General features: G+C 43.5%; 1 protein-coding gene across 6 annotated transcripts in view; it reads right to left on the reverse strand.

Moving 5' to 3' along the window:
- COL15A1 (collagen type XV alpha 1 chain) overlaps positions 1-18982 on the reverse strand; it is a 290144-nt gene that overhangs the window by 113076 nt on the left and 158086 nt on the right. For all 6 annotated transcript variants that reach the window (XM_048839369.2, XM_075125516.1, XM_048839366.2 and 3 more), the window contains 2 exons: positions 15203-15265; positions 10201-10329 (listed from right to left, as the gene is read on the reverse strand). In XM_048839369.2, the coding sequence (XP_048695326.2) occupies positions 10201-10329; positions 15203-15265 (192 nt within the window). The remainder of the gene's footprint in view (positions 1-10200; positions 10330-15202; positions 15266-18982) is intronic.

The following is an 18982-nucleotide window of genomic DNA, read 5'->3' on the forward strand; positions in this document are numbered from 1 at the left end:
CATTAAAGTTCAAACACCAGAGTAGATATATTTATATTTTAAATCTCATGACTTTTCAGCCAATTGCATGATGGGGGCGGGGGGGGCTGACTCAATTTTTGAATGGTGGGGGTGGTAGTGATGCTGTAGTATAATCAGCAATCCATTCCATGGCTATCTAATCTGGGCCAAGAGTAAGACAAACTCTGGATGAGATCCTCCAGCCCCTTTATTCCAGTTCAAAGAGCCAAAGTGCTGTAAAAGAGGTCCAGAAGGTCTGGACCAGGTGGAGTAGGATTTCACCCAGTGCAGACACAGCAGAAACCAGCTGTAAGGCTAGCATACAAGGACCCACTATGAGAAAGCAGAACCCTGGAACCCCCATATTAACCACTGTGATTGGATTATGATATGTTTTGTACAAAGCATGCCCTGTGAGGCATCATTTTAAAAGTTTTGATCTGCTGAACATTAATATCCTGTTGGAGTGTTATGTACAATCATTATATGTAAGGTTATGAAGTGTTACTGAAATATGTTGTGCAGTTGGGAACACCCACAACCAGCATTTCAAGTACAATAGTGGAGTATCCAGAAAGCTTTAATGGCTCCTCAACACCCATCAAGAAAAGAATCCACTATCCCAGAGACTTTTCAGAGAGAGCATGTAGACTATGGAGACTGATTGACCAATGGGAACTGCCTGATCCCCACGTCACAGCAAAGATCTTTCCAGCAAGCTTGAAGAAAATATAAAAGAGAAGAAGTGACACCATGCAGCACTGGAAGGCTGATGTAATTTAAAAGGCCCCCAGGGGTGTTTTAAATTAAACCAGGACCTCTCCAGCCCCTGGAGCAGGTGGGGACTGGGAAGGCACCAAGAGGTTTAAAGTCACCCTAGCCCCAATGCTGTGCTTTCTAAAGACTCCATGAGGCTGAAATCATTGGGACTCCAGGCAGATTTAAGAATCTGCCCATGTAGATCCTCTTGCAGTGTCAGAACCTAGTTCTGCAAATATTACTCAAAGCAAAATGTTGGTAAGCACATAACATAATATTGTTGCTATGGACAACCCTGTAAAGCATTTTAAAACCTATTGACAAATGCTACAAACCAATCTGTAGGATAACAGAGGAAAAGGCCAGATATGCACATTATTTTGTTTACAAATACTTAGAATTTGCTTCATAATGGAAGTCAATTGCATCTTGATTGCAACTATTTATTGTGCTAATTAATCAAACATAAGAACATCCATACTGGGTCAGACCAAGGGTCCATCTAGCCCAGTATCCTGTCTTCTGACAGTGGCCAATGCCAGGTGCTTCAGAGGGAATGAACGGAACAGGTAATCGTCAAGTGATCCATCCCCTGTCGCTCAGTCCCAGCTTCTGGCAAGCAGAGCCTAGGGACACACAATAGAACCTTGAGAATAATGTTGGTATGTGAACAAGGCCGTTTCTGAAACATTGATAAAGCAGCTTGGAGGCGAAATACTGCCTTTTCAGCCCACATTTGTAGGACCACCTTATTTGACCCTATTGAAACATCTTCTCGCCATGCCAGAACCACTAATTTCCTCATCAGACACCTGTAAATTGTAAAACCAAAGAACATTTCAGTGCAGAAATAAAAAGTTACATACAGCACACTACACACCACCTTTAAAATATACATTTTAGCAAACTTTTAAACTCTCTGGGCCTGTCTACACAAGGACACTGAGGAAAATTAATTGAAATAGGGGTTAATTAAAAGTCAATTAGTTAAACTGCCTAAAAGTGGCCTTAATTTGAATTACAGTGTCCTACAGTGAATTAAGATAAACCAAATTAAGGTCATTTTAATTCTGAATTAGAGTATCCAGCCAGGAGTTTAATGCAATTTAACTAATCCTCTTTTAATTCACACCTTCAGTTAATTCAGATTAACTCTCCTGAATGTCCCCATGTAGACAAGCTGTGTGCTGTTTAACAATAGAATAATTCATGTTTAAGTAAACCTACTGTGCTCTAGTTATCACAGATTTGCATTAGACAAATCAGTACATACACTGTTTATCTTTGGAGCAGAATGAATGCTTTTGGAAAGTTCTGTTACAAAAGTGCTGTAAGGCAGATGGTGATGTAAGGATCATCATACTGTAATATTCATTTGAAAGATAGGTCTATTCCTCATATTATGAGCTGGGTGAAATCTAGTTATGAGTTGAGTTAAAACCCCAATGAGACTGATAATTGAAAGGTAAGTTCACACCTAACATAACTTTAAGCACAAGCCCCACCTAAAACAGAGGGGTGCATGTGGGTAGACAGATCACACAAAAATTGACAACAGAGAAAGAGGGAGAGGCAAGAAAGCCAAACAAGAGTCTGTAAGCATTGTGTGACCCTGGACATAGCTAGAGAGTGTGCTTTGGGGTCTGGTGTTGGTTAAAAAGTCTTGGGGGCTGCAAGCTAAGAAACTGCTCCTTTTGTTCTTGGTTACTTATGCATTTAGAGACACAGGACTTTGCACATTTCTTGGTAATAAACAAGATTGCATCAAAGAAAAAACAGACTCCATCAATTTCTGTTTCATAAAATCATAGACTATCAGGGTTGGAAGGGACCTCAGGAGGTCATCTAGTCCAACCCCCTGCTCAAAGCAGGACCAGTTCCCAACTAAATCATCCCAGCCAAGGCTTTCTCAAGCTGGGCCTTAAAAACCTCTAAGGATGGAGATTCCACCACCTCCCTAGGTAACCCATTCCAGTGCTTCATCACCCTCCTAGTGAAATAGTGTTTCCTAATATCCAACCTAAACCTCTTACACTGCAACATGAGATCATTGCTTCTTGTTCTGTCATCTGCCACCACTGAGAACAGCCTAACTCCATCCTCTTTGGAACCCCCCTTCAGGTAGGTGAAGGCTACTATCAAATCCCCCCTCACTCTTCTCTTCTGCAGACTAAATAACCCAGTTCCCACAGCCTCTCCTTGTAAGTCATGTGCCCCAGCCCCCTAATCATTTTCATTGCCCTCTGCTGGACTTTCTCCAATTTGTCCACATCCCTTCTGTAGTGTGGGGACCAAAACTGGACGCAATACTCCAGGTGTGGCCTCACCAGTGCCGAATAGAGGGAAATAATCATCACTTCCCTCGATCTGCCAGCAATGCTCCTACTTATACAGCCCAATATGCCATTGGCCTTCTTGGCAACGAGGGCACACTGCTGACTCATATCCAGCTTCTCATTTCCAACTGGAATATCCCCATCACCCCAAACTTTGATTTGCTGCTCGAGTCAAAAAGGGGTAACACTGGTGTCAGGAGCGGGAACCAGTTTCTAAGAGGAGAGATTGTGACCCGGTATTCCTGCTGAACCAAGATGGAACAAATAATGGAGGCATTTGCAGAATTCAAAACCGGCCAGTGGGATTTAAAACAAGACCTAAAATAGGAGCTGGAGGCTTCACAAAAGAATTTTAAAAAAGACCTGATTGATTCAGAAAAAGAACAAAAGCAACATCTTCAGGAGAAAGGGAATTATTAGAAAAACGGTTAAATTTGATTTGTAAAACAAGGGAAATTGGCAATAATGCCAAAATTAAAGGAAATAGTTCAGTTATATAAAAATGACCACTAAAAGGATTCTTATAAATTTAAGGCAGGGCAAGACAGACTGTCCGAGGTGTCCAGTGAAAGCCTCTTTCCCAGTCTGGGAAATGGGTGATCACCAAATTGAAGGAGCAAAGCTTGGTGAAGGCACAAGGATCAGCCCTACAGGTTTTGCTTAGATCTGGGCAGCTACAATAATGGGAGTTTGCCTATTGACTTTCTAATAGGATTGGGCTGAGTATAAGGATAGTTGGCACAGGCTAAAACATAATTGTTATTGGCCTTTTCGAGCATGTCTGGTCTAAGCGAATCGGGGATCCAAAACTGAACCACCTAATTGGTGTTGAATGGAGACAGTGACAGGGTAAGTGCACATGGCCCAAACCTGGGAAACTGCATCTGAAGAATCATAGAACCACAGGGTTAGAAGGGACCACAAGAGTCACCTAGCAGAAGAGTTGTTCTCCTGATCCAATAAAGATACAGGTTGTACTGCATTGGTCCCACAACTGGTGAAAATGACCCATTGAACAGCCATCTTACTGGTTACCAGTAGCAAAAAGCGAAGAGACACCACAGACCATCGGGAAGGCATAAGTGAGCCTTTGACTAGCCTTTGGGCCTCACCCATAATTCTGGTTAAGAAAAAGGATGGTGACACCAGATTCTGTATAGAAAATTAAATGAAGTCACTTCAAAAGATTCTTATCCATTACCACAAATATATGACACCCTGGGTGCTGTAGCAGATTTAGTATGGTTTTTCACACTAGACCTTAGAAGTGGGTATTGGCAAGCAGAAAAGGGTCCAAGAGACAGGGCGGGAAAAGTGCTGTCATAGCAGGACATGGCTTGTGAAATTTAAAGTGACGGCTTTTGGTTTGTGCAATATACCCAGCCACATTAGAGAGACTAATGGAAAGGGTATTACACATAGCATTCCCCTCTCGGCCTGTCTGATATATCTAGATGATATCCTGGTGCATGCTAAAACATTTGAGCCAGAACCAAAACATTTACAAATGGTCGGTGATAAACTGAAGGCAGCCAACTTGAAACTGAACCCAAAGAAATCTGAGTTGTTTCAAACAGGGGTAACATACCTTGGGCTCACAATTAGCAAGGAGGGCATTTCCCCGATAAAAAGAAATGGAGGCTGTACAGACCTGGCCCACTCCCTAGACATTTACATATGTGCAGAGTTTTATAGGGCTCAGAAGGTTTGTTCGTGGGTTTGCACAGCTTGTAGCATTTTCAGAGTTAAAAAAGGCTCTGGTGACTGCTCCTGTCTTGGCCTAACTTTGTTTCAAAATCCCCTTTTCATATTGGTCACAGATGCTAGCGCTTATGGTCGGGGGACAGTACTGACACAGGAACACAAGGGACTTGAGAGGCTGGCTGCTTATTACAGCAAAAGTCTAAGTTATTTATTGCACCACCCGAAAGGAACTTGTAGCAGTGATTAAATCTGTAGAACATTTGCACTGGTATTTGTATGAGAGGAAGTTTGTGGTCAGGACAGACCATGCTTCCCTGCAATGGCTCTTTAGATTCAAGAATCCTAAGGGACAGCTTTCCAGATGCTTGGAGAAACTGCAGTGCTAGGATTTCACAATCACACATAAGTCTGGCGATAAGCACAGTAATGCTGATACTTTGTCCAGACAACTCTGTTGGGAGTCTAACTGCAAACCCTGCCCCAAACAGGAGAGCAAAGAATTAGTTGCTCAAGGGAATTGGGGGCGGCTCACTTCCTCTAATTCACACAAGTGCCCATGTTCCTGGTTCATCAACTGGAATGATGAGGATGGAGTTGCAGGAATGGACCCCAGAACAAGTCAAAACTTCCCAAAGAGAGGATCCTGATATCAGGATTGTGTGTGACTGGAAAATCAATTTGCATATGCAGCCACCGTGGAACATAGTGTCCCCCCGATAAACACCACACTGAAGGCTTTCGGGTCACGGTGGGAAAGCTTTGAGTTTAAAGAGGAAATATTGTATAGGAATGGGGAGAAACCAGCAAGTGATGGATCCAGACACCAGCTGGTTGTACCGGATACATTAAAAAAGAAATTCTGAGGTTACGTCATGATTTTAAAACTACTGGACATTTTGGGGACTGCAAAAACCTGAGCCAACCTAAAAAAAATTTCTATTGGGTAAAATTCAGGCAGGATGTGGAAAATTGATAAAGGAAATGTGATGCTTGCATTATAAAGGGGGGTCCCTTTAAAACTGGGACATTCCCTTTGCGGCATTATCTTGTGGGGGGCACCAATGGAGCATGCTGCCATTGATGTTCTTGGGACCTTGGCTGAGACAGAGGCTGACAATAAGTATTTGCTGGTGGTTCTGGACTACTTTACAAAATGGCCTGAGGCTAACACACTAAGACATCAAGATGCTGGGACAGTAGGAGAGGTCTTAGTAAATGAATTCTTCACCAGATTTGGGGTCCCAGATGAGTTAAAGATGAAAGGAGAAAATCAGAATCCAAAGTGTTCCAACACATTTGTGAGATTCTAGGGATTGCAGAGCTCCCATCACCACCCCACCCCAATCTGATGGGATGGTGAAAAGGTTCAATAGGACTCTAGGAATTCCTTTGTAGAACAGCGTCAAAGGAACTGAGACCAGCATATCCCATTCCTTTTGATGGCTTATAGGACAGCAGTCAGTGAGACTACAAAGCGTATCCCAGCACTTTTCACATCTGGGCAGGAGATAAGGGGTCCCAGCAAACTTTTTATATAGAGTCCCTGAAGAGGAACAAAGTGAGTTGAACCATGGACTGTGTAGAAACCCTACAATCCAACACTGAAAATGTTTACACTTTTGCTAAGGGAAATGTGAGGATAGCCTCTGACCAGACACCTCCTTCATCCTGCCAGATTTTAGTGCTTACCCCTCTGGCGATGGTGGGCCTGGGGTAATCAGCCCCACTGATGGCAGGGTTTGCCTTCCCCCTTCTGTGCTCCCTTGGTTGTTACTTTAAGGGTAGGCCTGAAGGTTGGCCTAAGGGTTGATCCTCCACCAAACAAGAGGGACTGCAATTTGGTGCACTGAAGATACACGTGCGCCAGGGTCACCCTCACGCCACAGAAAGGGCAGGCTTTGGGGATGGGGGTGAACCATTTCTATTTCAATTGTCTTTTATATTATTTAGGTTTGTCCTTAACCAGCTTGAGTTGGCAGCAGCAGCTGCTGTATATGGATACTGGCTATATGAAACAACATGAGAAAGGGTTTACAGGATTGAAATCCTAGGTTTCATAAAATTTCTGGTCTGTTCAAGATTAATTGACTCAAACAGACACAGTTCTTTAAACTGTCCTTCCTACCTTCTGCAAACTTGGCAGCCTTTTTTGATTAGGAAACAAAAATACATTAAATGACTTTGGGGACCCCATTTTGTTCATTCTAGCACTTTTCTTCCCCCCTATAGAAAGCAAGTATTTATATTATGTCATTTAAGGCAGATGTATTATTGCCCTTTATTTGGTTGCCTTTTGATACTATTTAAAAGGAGTCACTTAAAACCATAATTATTTATTTTAACTCAGAGTGGGATGATCCTCTTATTGTGGCACTTACATTTACAGTAAGTACAATAAATGTTTGCTCCCAAATAGCTTGTTTTTCCTATTTTAGTTTAAACAAGTAGTACAATCAATTGACACTATCCTAATCATTCCCGTCATTTATTCACAGGTGGTAGAATGAAGAGTCCAAGTTTCATGTCCTTGGAGCCACCTTCTGAAGGGCTTCAAGGAACAGGTCCTTCAGGACATGAGGAAAGATCTCAAGGAATGAAATTACAATTACAATTCAATGAAATTAGAATTCATCCTATGACTTAAACAAACAAAATTAATCAGATAAATTGATATTTTAAAAATAATGTATTTAGCTTCAAAGATTTTTGAGAAGATATATGTTCTGAGCTAAGATTCATTAGGGCATGCCAAGTATAATTGTCTTTGCTTGAAAAAAAGAAAGAAAAACAACACTGTAGCTAATCTGGGCACCAATTCTTTGGTGGGGTCAATCTTGCTTCAACTAAGTCAACACGAGTGGGATTGGGCCTTTCTAAGGGTTTGTCTTCACTACTGGGGTAAGGTGACCTAAGCTAAACTACTCCAGCTATGCGAGTTACCCCAGTGTCTTCACGGTGCTGAGTCACTGGGAGATGCTTGCCGGTCGACTTCCCTTACTCTTCTCGGAGAGCTGGAGTACCAAGGTTGACCAGAGAGCACTCTGCCATCGATTTAGTGGATCTTCACTAGACCCACTAAATCGATTCCTGCTGCATCAATTGCGGCAGCATCAATCTCCCCGTAGTGGAGACCAGCCCAAAGTGTCCTTCTACTCTACTCTGAAAAGTGGTTACATTCAGTAATCACTTTCTTGCATGATGTAATTGTTAGGATATAGATATTCAGGCCTGTCTGTAGAGGCCTGTACTTTAAGAATTTAGGTGTATTCTTATCACTTGGCTAGTTAGAGGTATAAAAGAAAGAATCAAAATCACTGTCTGCCAGTGTAAGGTCCTTCTCTTACTGTGACAGTCTGAGGCCCTGTTCTTAGGCTAAGGCCTTTGGCTAAGCGACAGAGGCAGCCATAAGCTGGGAAGCGACCGGTCACATCCTCACATTCCAAAGTAGTCACATTGAAAGAAGGTGCTATTGGGCTGTTAGGAATACAATCCTGTCCTGATAGTGCCTATCACCTCCAGAGAAAGGGAAGTGCCTAGAAGATGTAAAAGGAAATTGAGGTTGATAGTTTTCTGTCTGGTAAGAACTCACTTATCAATAGACACAGCTGGGAAACTCTTATGTCTTTCGCAAAAAGAAAAGGAGTACTTGTGGCACCTTAGAGACTAACCAATTTATTTATGGTAGCTCACGAAAGCTTATGCTCAAATAAATTGGTTAGTCTCTAAGGTGCCACAAATACTCCTTTTCTTTTTGCGAATACAGACTAACACGGCTGTTACTCTGAAACCTGTCTTATGTCTTTATAGATGTAGTTGTGAAATCCTCACTTCTGTATTGTTTTGTCATTATAGTTCCCACTTTGCTATTGTTTATTGGCATGGTCTCTGTCTGGTTCTGTGATTGTTTCTGTCTGCTGTATAATTAATTTTGCTGGGTGTAAACTAATTAAGGTGGTGGGATATAATTGGTTAGCTAATCATGTTACAATATGTTAGGATTGGTTAGTTAAATTTCAGTAGAATGATTGGTTAAGGTATAGCTAAGAATATTACTATATAAATTAGGGGCAAACAGGAAGTAAGTTGGGATTCGAAAATAAGGAAAAAGGAACTTGTATTTAAGCTTGCTGGAAGTTCACCCCAATAAACATTGAATTGTTTGCACCTTTGGATTTCGGGTATTGTTGCTCTCTGTTCATGCGAGAAGGACCAGGGAAGTGGGAGAGTGAAGGAAGGAATAAGCTCTCTAACAGTAATCAGAATCATGTCTGCTGACTCTAGGCACTATGTTTTTACTCATTTTAGCCCTGAAAAACCAACGCAACTGGGACAGAGAGAAAGGAGTGGGGGGTTTTTGTTTGTTTTTTTACACAAAGTGCCGGTTACACCTGTGCAAATCCACTGAAAGCATTGGGGTCACAGAGAATAATTTGAAGATAGCGGGATTGCAGCGGATCAGATTTGGGCCTCAACTTCTGTTGCCAGTGGTGATGTGTGAGAAGGAAAAAACCCACCTTGACTCTCAGATTCCAGACTAAGTTTACAGAGCTAGTAGTTACTGTTTTTATTGTTAGCTGAGCTTATTTAACATGTATTGACATACAATAAATATACAACCCCATGACACCATTTCTACTATCATCTTTCAAAGTAGGACTGCGCTTCAAGTGTTCCTTAGGACTAAAGGGTAAATTTTCATCTCTGGGTGAGCTACAATGAAGGGAGAAAGCCCAAAGAGATGAAAGTCCAATGGTAGCTTTAAGTTATAAATTCCCTTTGAATTGTGTAACTGCTTCCCAGATTTATTTTCCTGAAAATGTCAGGGAAAAACAAATAAACAGTCTCATTAAACTTCAGTAAAAGCATCCTTCATTCTTCAGCCTGGTCCACATTCACCTGTATTCTTTGGCTGCTTTGCACTGCTCTGGAATGAAGCAATGCAGCTAGCTGTTCCAGAGAATATGGCCCTTTGGCTTTTGTGCCTTTCATAAGAATCTGGCAAAAAATTGCAAATTCCATCAAATCCTGGGCTCATCTAGTAGCGCCCATCCTAAAATACCAACAACAGTCAGCATTCTAAGAGTTTGTCTTCACTTCGCTTTAACATGGCTGTGTAGTCGCGGCACCAGCGCTGGGAGAGAGCTCTCCCAGTGCTGTAAAAAAAAACCCACCTCCACGAGGGGGGAGTAGCTCCTAGCGGTGGTGCTGTCTACACTGCCACTTTACAGCGCTGAAACTTGCAGTGCTCGCAGGGTGGGGGTGGGGGTTCACATCCCTGAGCGAGAAAGTTTCAGCGCTGTAAAGGGGCAGTGTAGACAAGGCTTAAGAAACATGCAAGTTCTCTGTGTAGGAAATTATAGCTGAAGTATAGCACTAATGTCTACGCATGAGTGATACTCACTGGAGGGCCTGGCTCACCAGAAGGTCCATCTTTCCCATCTTTCCCTGGTGATCCAGGGGATCTTGCATTTGAATCAGGTTTTCCTGGTGCTCCGGGTAATCCTGGAGGGCCTGGTGGCCCAGGGAGACCCTTGAGAAATCAGAAATACTGTTAGAAAACATTGTCATTTGTTTTCATCCCCACCCCGGCCAGGTCCATGCAGCATTCTTAAAGAGAACCAGCATTCTTAAATAGAATTCATAAAACTCTATATCACTGAACTTGGGCAAACACTTCCCTTTCTTTTCATTAAGGGTCAATCCTGCTCCCATTGATCCCCCTCTCTCCCTAGCAGTGTCACAGAAGCTCATTCTTCCCTTGCTCTGGGAGGTATGCCTCCACCATCACCTTTAATCTGCAACTATGGAAGACAGTTAAAAATGAAAATCTACTGTGTTTACTTTGTGTAAGACACTCAGGGATACTCCAGTGATCAACATGGTCTTCATTCCAAAGCAATCAGGATAGATAGAAGCCAAAGGGACTTCTGCTATTAATTTCAGAGGGAGCAGGATTATTACTACTAGTTGTATTACCATAGCACCAAGGAGCCCTAGTCATGGACATGTTAAATCCATTGTGCTAGGTGCTGTACAAACAGAACAAACAGGTGATTCCTGCCCCAAAGACGTGGCTCTGATAGCACAATGACATTAAACCGCATGAAATGAAAGATCCATGGAAAGAACCAAGTTGTTTTCATATTTAAGAAATATACATTTGAAAATTCCTCTCTTAAATAAAAGTTAATCTTTAATGCTTTACCTTGTATTACTGATCCTGTATATTAACGGAAAAAGGTAATGGAGAATTTTGAAAATTACGGGCTTGACCCTGTAAGGTGATGAGCACTTTGGCCTTGATCCAGAAAAACACAATCACATGCTTAACTTTATGCACATGAAGAGTCCCACTGAAGGAACACTTGGCTGAGGATAAGTTTCTCAGCACCTCACAACACTGAGTCCTAGGAGAGCAATTTTGAACTGGACTGAGAGATGGATAGGATGTCAGTGAAGATGCTGCAGGACGGGGCAAAACTATATGACCAAGCTTCCTGGATATGGCATCCTGGACTTCTTGAAGTTTAGAAAAGAGAGATTTAAGAAGATTATAAAACAGAAAATTTCAATACAGATGACAGGCCCATCCCAAAGGTGTATGGTAGTTTCTCTCTCTGGCTGTCAACAATGATCAATACAATACCTTTGTATTAGGTTTGTTCACCTTTGACCATTTGACTACCAGCTCTTTCTCTTTGTAAGATTCCCCCACACACACCTTTACTGTGCTTCTGGCTGATTCTCTGGGCATTAAGCCCAGTTAAGTGCAACATTATATACAAAAAGAAAAGGAGTACTTGTGGCACCTTAGAGACTAACCAATTTATTTGAGCATAAGCTTTCGTGAGCAACAGCTCACTTCATCAGATGCATACTGTGGAAAGACATTCCACAGTATGCATCCGATGAAGTGATGCATCCGATGAAGTGAGCTGTTGCTCACGAAAGCTTATGCTCAAATAAATTGGTTAGTCTCTAAGGTGCCACAAGTACTCCTTTTCTTTTTGCGAATACAGACTAACACGGCTGTTACTCTGAAACCTGTCATTATATACAAAGTAATGCTTGGAGATGGGAGTTTTATGGGATTATTGTTGCTGCATTTCGTTATTCAGCATTTCAGCAGGAGCAAGGTAAGGCTGGATTTGGCTGGCTGTTCAGACATGTAGGAAGAAAAAAATAGCTCAGGGTCAAGGAAAACTCCAAACTTTACCTTGGTAGCAAAGTGAAAGTTTGAGTTAAAGCTGATGAGTCATCCCTAGGCAGGCGTCCTATTGTGCTATATAAACATACAGCAAAACTGTCTCTGCCCTGAGGAGAAGTTTATAATCTAAACAATGGAGACAAGGTAGAAGGGATACAAAGGGACTGAGAGGTGAAGGGACAGCAGGTCAGAGGAGGAGCCAGGAATACAATGGAAGTCTCCTGATTCTTAATCGAGCACCTTGTCTGCTAGAGCAGTGCTTCTCAAGCTATCTGATGTGGGGGACTGGCAATTTTTTTTTTCCAATGTGCACGCAGACCGGCCACCAATGGCTCACGGACCGGCACCGGTCCACGGACCACCACTTTGAGTAGCACAGCGCTAGACCACACTGCATCTTAAGAAATTCACACACACACCCCTGCAAGTACCAGCACAAGGCTAAAAACCCCTTAATTCACATATAAATCCCTAAAATAGGGCTTAATTGAGACTCAGATAGTACACAGGATGAATTCCATCTAATGGCAGTAGTGTCAGAAACATGGGTCCAAAGGAACATAGAATCATAGAATCACAGAATATCAGGGTTGGAAGGGACCTCAGGAGGTCATCTAGTCCAACCCCCTGCTCAAAGCAGGACCAATCCCCAATTAAATCATCCCAGCCAGGGCTTTGTCAAGCCTGACCTTAAAAACTTCTAAGGAAGGAGATTCTACCACCTCCCTAGGTAACGCATTCCAGTGTTTCACCACCCTCCTAGTGAAAAAGTTTTTCCTAATATCCAACCTAAACCTCCCCCACTGCAACTTGAGACCATTACTCCTTGTACTTGAGACCATTACTCCTTGTCCTGTCCTCTTCTACCACTGAGAATAGTCTAGAACCATCCTCTCTGGAACCACCTCTCAGGTAGTTGAAAGCAGCTATCAAATCCCCCCTCATTCTTCTCTTCTGCAGACTAAACAATCCCAGTTCCCTCAGCCTCTCCTCATAAGTCATGTGTTCCAGACCCCTAATATTTTTTGTTGCCCTTCGCTGGACTCTCTCCAATTTATCCACATCCTTCTTGTAGTGTGGGGCCCAAAACTGGACACAGTACTCCAGATGAGGCCTCACCAATGTCGAATAGAGGGGGACGATCACGTCCCTCGATCTGCTCGCTATGCCCCTACTTATTAACATATTAATTATAAATAGGGCATCAGCCTTTGATGAATTCAATACTGGGAAAGTATGATTCATAGATTTTAAGTCATAAGAACATAAGAACGGCCATACTGGGTCAGACCAAAGGTCCATTCAGCCCAGTATCCTGTCTTCCAACAGTGGCCAATGACAGGTGCTCCAGAGGGAATGAACAGAACAGGCAATCACCACGTGATCCAAAATCCAGAAGGGACTATTATGATAATCTACTCTGACCTCCTGCATAGTAATCTCGATATCAAGACCAGTGATGAGCTGCCAAAATCTTAACAATGGGTTCCCTCCTTACCCCACAAGGGGGTCGTTGCCCACCCCCGCCGCCCGGGACTCCTGCCCCATCCAACCCCCCTGCGTTCCTTGATGCCCCCCCCGGACCCTTGCCCCATCTATCCCCCTCCCCTGTCCCCTGATTGCCCCCAGAACCGGGCAGGAGGGTCTCGTGGGCCACCATAGTGGGTGCCCACCCCTAAGAGCCAGAGGCTCCTGCCGGGGGGCAAGGTAGGGAGTCCTGGAGGTGCTTACCTGAGGCAGCTCCCAGGAAGCATCCGGCAGGTCCCTCTGGCTCTTAGGGGTGGGAGAGCGTAGCTGGGGGGGGGCAGGGGGAGGGACCGCTCCCCCACTGATCTCATCAAAAGTGGCACCTTAGGCGCCGACTCCCCGGGTGCTCTGCACCCACCGGCGGCTCCCCGCCCCACGCCCGGCCCCAGATCTCCTCACCTCCACTCCGCCTCCTCCCCTGAACGCGGTGCCCCACTCTGCTTCTCCGCCCCCTCCCCAGGCTTCCCGCGAATCAGCTGTTCAGCAGGAAGCCGGGGAGGGCAGAGAAGCAGGCGGTGGCTTCCCGCTCTGGCCAAGGGTGGCGGAGGTGATCTGGGGCGGGAAGCGGTTCCCCTGCACCTCGCCCCTCCCGGATTACCTGCTGCGGCCCGGGCGGCCCTCCTCGCGCCCCCCTGCCCAAGCTCACCTCCACTCCACCTCCACGGGTCTGAGCGGGGAGCCACCGCCTGCTTCTCAGCCTGCCCCAGCTTCCCACGCAAACAGCTGATTTGCAGGAAGCCTGGTGAGGGCAGAGAAGCACAGCAGGGTGGCACGTTCAGGGGAGGAGGTGGAGCGGAGGTGAGCTGGGGCCGGGGCAGGGAGCTGCCGGTGGGTGCTCTGCGGAACAACCGGTTCTAAAAGGGCTTCTAAATTTAACAACCAGTTCTAGCAAACCGGTGTGAACCGGCTTCAGCTCACCACTGATCAAGACCATATTTTTTGTTTGAGCTACAGCATATCTTTTTAGAAAGATCTCCAGTTTTGATTTAATAAAAGTACAGCACTGAATCTGGCCTTTGCAAAGGTTTGGATACAGGCAGAAGACAGAGAGGACACTCAAGGCTGACAGAAGGAATTAGTGTGAATTAACAGCCCCATATAGTTGTACACCTTATTAAAGGAATAGGTGCCCAAAGCTGAAGCAAGCAATGAATAATACCATCCACTTATCTTCACTGACTTCTAATCATCTCAGAATCAAAAGGGACTTTCTTTAAAACAAACAAAAACCTCTCCATGATTCCTTCACTCTGTTTCTCCCATCTCTTTCTCCCACTCCACCACCAATGACACTCCCGCAATCCGAGCCTCCTCTGTCCCTTCCCCAAATGCTCCACAATCGTGGGAGAGTGCTAGTGACAGCTGAATTTTTAATTGTGCTGCCCCATTTTTCTGCACTTTTTTGCCTCTAACCAAGCTTCCAACTCACTTTTTCTCTTAAAATCTGACTGCAAAGCTTCCTCTACTCTTTGGATCAAATAAACTCTCCTTGCAAAGTTTTTTGTGATGTTTTGTATTAAGGATGCTATCTAAATAAAAAACATGTTTTGCACTGTGTAACCATATGATCATTGATTCATAATTATTCAAATGCTATAATCATTTAAAATACAGATAAAAGATAAAGCTATTTACTGCACAAAATTAGCAAACATTAGTACATACTTACTCTTAAAACCTCACTGTCTCGGTCAAGGTCACCAGATCCAGATCCTTCAGGTTCCAGTCTACTCTGAAGTCAAGAGAATTAATTTTAAAATGTTGTTTCTAATGAAGAGATGGAAGACTGATATATAAAAATACCATTTGTGCTTCTGTTAATCTCATTATGGCTGGCATCTCAATAGCAGAAAGCTGTCTATGAAATAAAATGTATTCTTAAACTTTCATTGATATTTTTTATATCTAAATGCACCACCAGCATTTTAATCAGATGCTTTGGAGGAGTTTCATACCAGTTAACTATATTAGTTATTCATTTCTGTATTCACCTACAAATACTATTCTATTCCATTGACAAGGATACCCAGAAGTTGCACCCTTATGTAAGATCATTGGAGATGAGATGGAATAAATATTTACATTCAGCTTTAAATTTCTAAATATACCTGTCACACTTGGGTATCCCCCAAAATACATCTATAGCGATTAGCTACTAACTTCCTGCAAAGGTCTGTGACTCATAAGGCATAGGATGAAGATTCTGCTCTGGGGATCTGCAGAGGCATTTTTGTAGAGAAACTAAAAACATTAAATTATTGCATTGCTATTAATTAAAACAATCTATTTGGAAACTGAGTCATGCTATGATTGGTGAAAGGCTGCTTAGTTCCGATTTGTGCATTTTTGGCGGTAAATACAGGAGTCCAAACTCTTTCCTCCAGGTCATTGACATTGAAAGCGCTACTGAAGATTATGCTCAGATTTCCAAGCCCCCATATTTTTAAAGATCAAAATTTTCTGAAAGAATCTTATTTCTTCCCCAAGAGAAATTTTCCATGCATGGTCTCATGAAGATGAAGTTTTAGAGTAGTTCAAAAGAAATCTAGTCATCCATTTTTTGAATTATTGGAGAGTGTTTGATGCATAAGAAACCTGAAAAAGCTGAAGCTTTCTTGCTACTTGTACAAACATGAATAGGAGTTATTAGCAATTGAAATATCAGTTTCACACATGTAAATAATTTACACTACATTTAACATTATGGGACTATGGCATAATGTCTATTCATTGTACTGAAGTTAGTTACATAGGAGTTTTTTCACTGCTTGTTCACTCTGGAGTTCTGACACAGCTGTGTCAGGTTTTGACTATGGCTATGTCTACACTACAGTTTATGTTGGCATAACCTATGTCACTCAGAGGGGTGGTTTATTTACACCCCAGAGCAACATAAGTTACACAGACATGAGCACCAGTGTGCACAGCGCTGTGTCAGTGGGAGAGCTTCTCCCACCATCATAGCTTCTGCCACTTGCAGAGGTGGTTTTATTATGCCGACAGGAGAGCTCTCTCCCATCAGCAGAAAGCGTCTTCACCAGTCACACTGCAGCTGTGCTGCTGAGTGCTGTATGTGTAGACAAACTCTTTGTGTCATGGATCTGCAAAGCAGGGGACTACAAATCTTACCAGCTCCCTCCCCACTATACTTCTCCTTCCTCTGGCCAGGTAAGAGTAGCTGGGCATTGTTGGGAATTGGAAGCAGTAGCTGGCCACATGGCTAGTTAGGAGCTACAAAGAAATTGGATGTAGAGGCCACATGGCAAGTCAGGAATTACAGAGAGACTGAATGCAGAGAGAATTGCCCAGAAACCATATGCAGAGCAGTGTGTGGAACAGGCTGGGAGTCAAGGATGCTAGAACCTTTGTAGAAGTGTGGGGACCAAGGCCAAAGCGCCCCCTTCCTCTGCAGCTGGCTGCTCTGGTGGTGAGCCAGCTGCCCACTCTTCTGGTGCCACAGCAGCCCCTGGTGGGCAAAAGGTGTAACTACAGCACCTCCCTGGCAGAATCTATTATTCTACCGAGGAAAAAAAATTCTACAGGGGACATGAATTCTTCCCTTGTTTCTTTTGTTAAAAGCAAGGAGGCATGGCCTCTCTGCCCACAAAGTTCCCGTACTGTGAGTGCCAGACATCACAACTAGGTGCAGATCTATGTGGGTCTTACAGAGGGAGCAGTAGTGGCTGGGCATTGAACCAGTGCAGAGGGACCCTAATAAGACTAATTAATTGATCCTGGCCTGGAAACCTGCAGGCTCCTATTTCTCTGAATAGAAACTGGACTGGAGAGGTCACCCAAGCACTAGGCCTGAAGAGCCCTGGTTGTTGATTGGACTGCTTCGGGGTCCCTAACAATAACAACTATTGCTCACCTTGAACTATAACCATTTAAGCCTCTGTACCTAGGATATTTGCAACATTTCCTTTTCCTGCCAGCCTTAATAAACTACCCTTTCACTTAACCATGTGTCTGAGTAGTCGCTGGGACCCACCAGGGCTAGCACCTACAAGGCCTGGCTGCTGAAACACCTACAGTGATTGCCTCTAAGTCACGATCCACCCGGCTTGCTACTGGCACCTTAGGAGCTTGGAGTACTTCAGCACTGAGCAGCCTCAATGTTTACAAGTGAAAACTATGGAAGTGCATATTGAAGTCAGTAGAGAGTTAAGCTTTAATCATTTTTTAAAATAAATTACACATTAATTTTTATATGCTGTGTTGCTGTAGCTGAGTTGTTCCAAGGATATTAGAAAGGCAAGGTGGGTGAGGTTATATCTTTTATTGGACCACTTCTGTTGGTGAGAGAGAAGCTTTCAAGCTTACACAGAACTCTTCTTCAGGTCTGGGAAACGTACTGGGAGTAGTATCACACCTAAATACACGGTGGAACAGATTGTTTAGAATAAGTAGTTAACACTTATTTCAAGGGACCATTCAAGGTGAAGTTGCCAGTTAACACTGCTCCACTCATAGGGAGAAAAAGAGAGGGGAAATTGGGGGCTGGGGTTAGTGGGTTATAGATTGTTGTAATAAGCTATAAATCCAGTGTTGCTATTCAGATCATGATTTTTAGTGTCTAGCAAAGTTATGAATTTAAGCTGCTAGGCTTGTCTTTTGAACATAGTATGCAGGTAGGGTGACCAGATAGCAAATGTGAAAAATCGGAACAGGGAGTAGGCGGTAACAGGCGCTTATATAAGACAAAGCCCTGAATATTGGGACTGTCCCTATAAATCAGGACATCTGGTGACCGTATATACAGGTTTCCTTTGAGGATGAGAATTGAGAGGTCAGATATAGAGTGATCACTTTGTGAAACATTCACCCACAAGTGATATGATATTTTTGTCTTATTTTTTTGTTCAAAGTCATGCAAGACATAGTGATTGGTTTCACCCACATAGTTGTTATCGAGGCATTTAGTACACTAGATGAGGTATACCACCTGTTGTGCTAGGCATATGTAGGACCCATGGGTCTTGAAAGGTGTGTTGTGGTGGGTGTTGATCATCCTAGCAATAGAAATGTCTGCAGGTTTTGCATCTGTTATTCTGGAGCCACTTTGAGTTTGTGTGTCCTGGTCTGTGGGAAGCTTGCTTCTGATGATGAGCATGGAGAGGTTGGGTGGCTGTTTGAAGGCCAGAAGAGGGGGGTTTGGCTGTTGCTTTGGTTTGGACAAAGTGTATGCTGTTGAATGTAAAATTGTTAGAGGTGTGGATGAAATGGAGGAGTTTGGAGACATGTATGAGGTGGATAACTGAGGGTTGTCCATTGTTTTGTAGATATTTGAGGCAGGAAGCAATGCTGTCATTGTCAGGGGTGTTGGTGTATAGGGAGGTGCCATCCATGGTGGCATAGGTGGTGTTCTGAGGGAGGTTGTTAAAGTAGCAATTTCTGGAGGAAGTTGGTTGTGTCCTGGAGGAAGCGAGCCCTTTGTGTGCTGAGTGGT

The sequence above is a fragment of the Caretta caretta genome, chromosome 2, assembly GCF_965140235.1.
Source record: "Caretta caretta isolate rCarCar2 chromosome 2, rCarCar1.hap1, whole genome shotgun sequence".
In the NCBI taxonomy this organism is placed as follows: Eukaryota; Metazoa; Chordata; order Testudines; family Cheloniidae; genus Caretta; species Caretta caretta.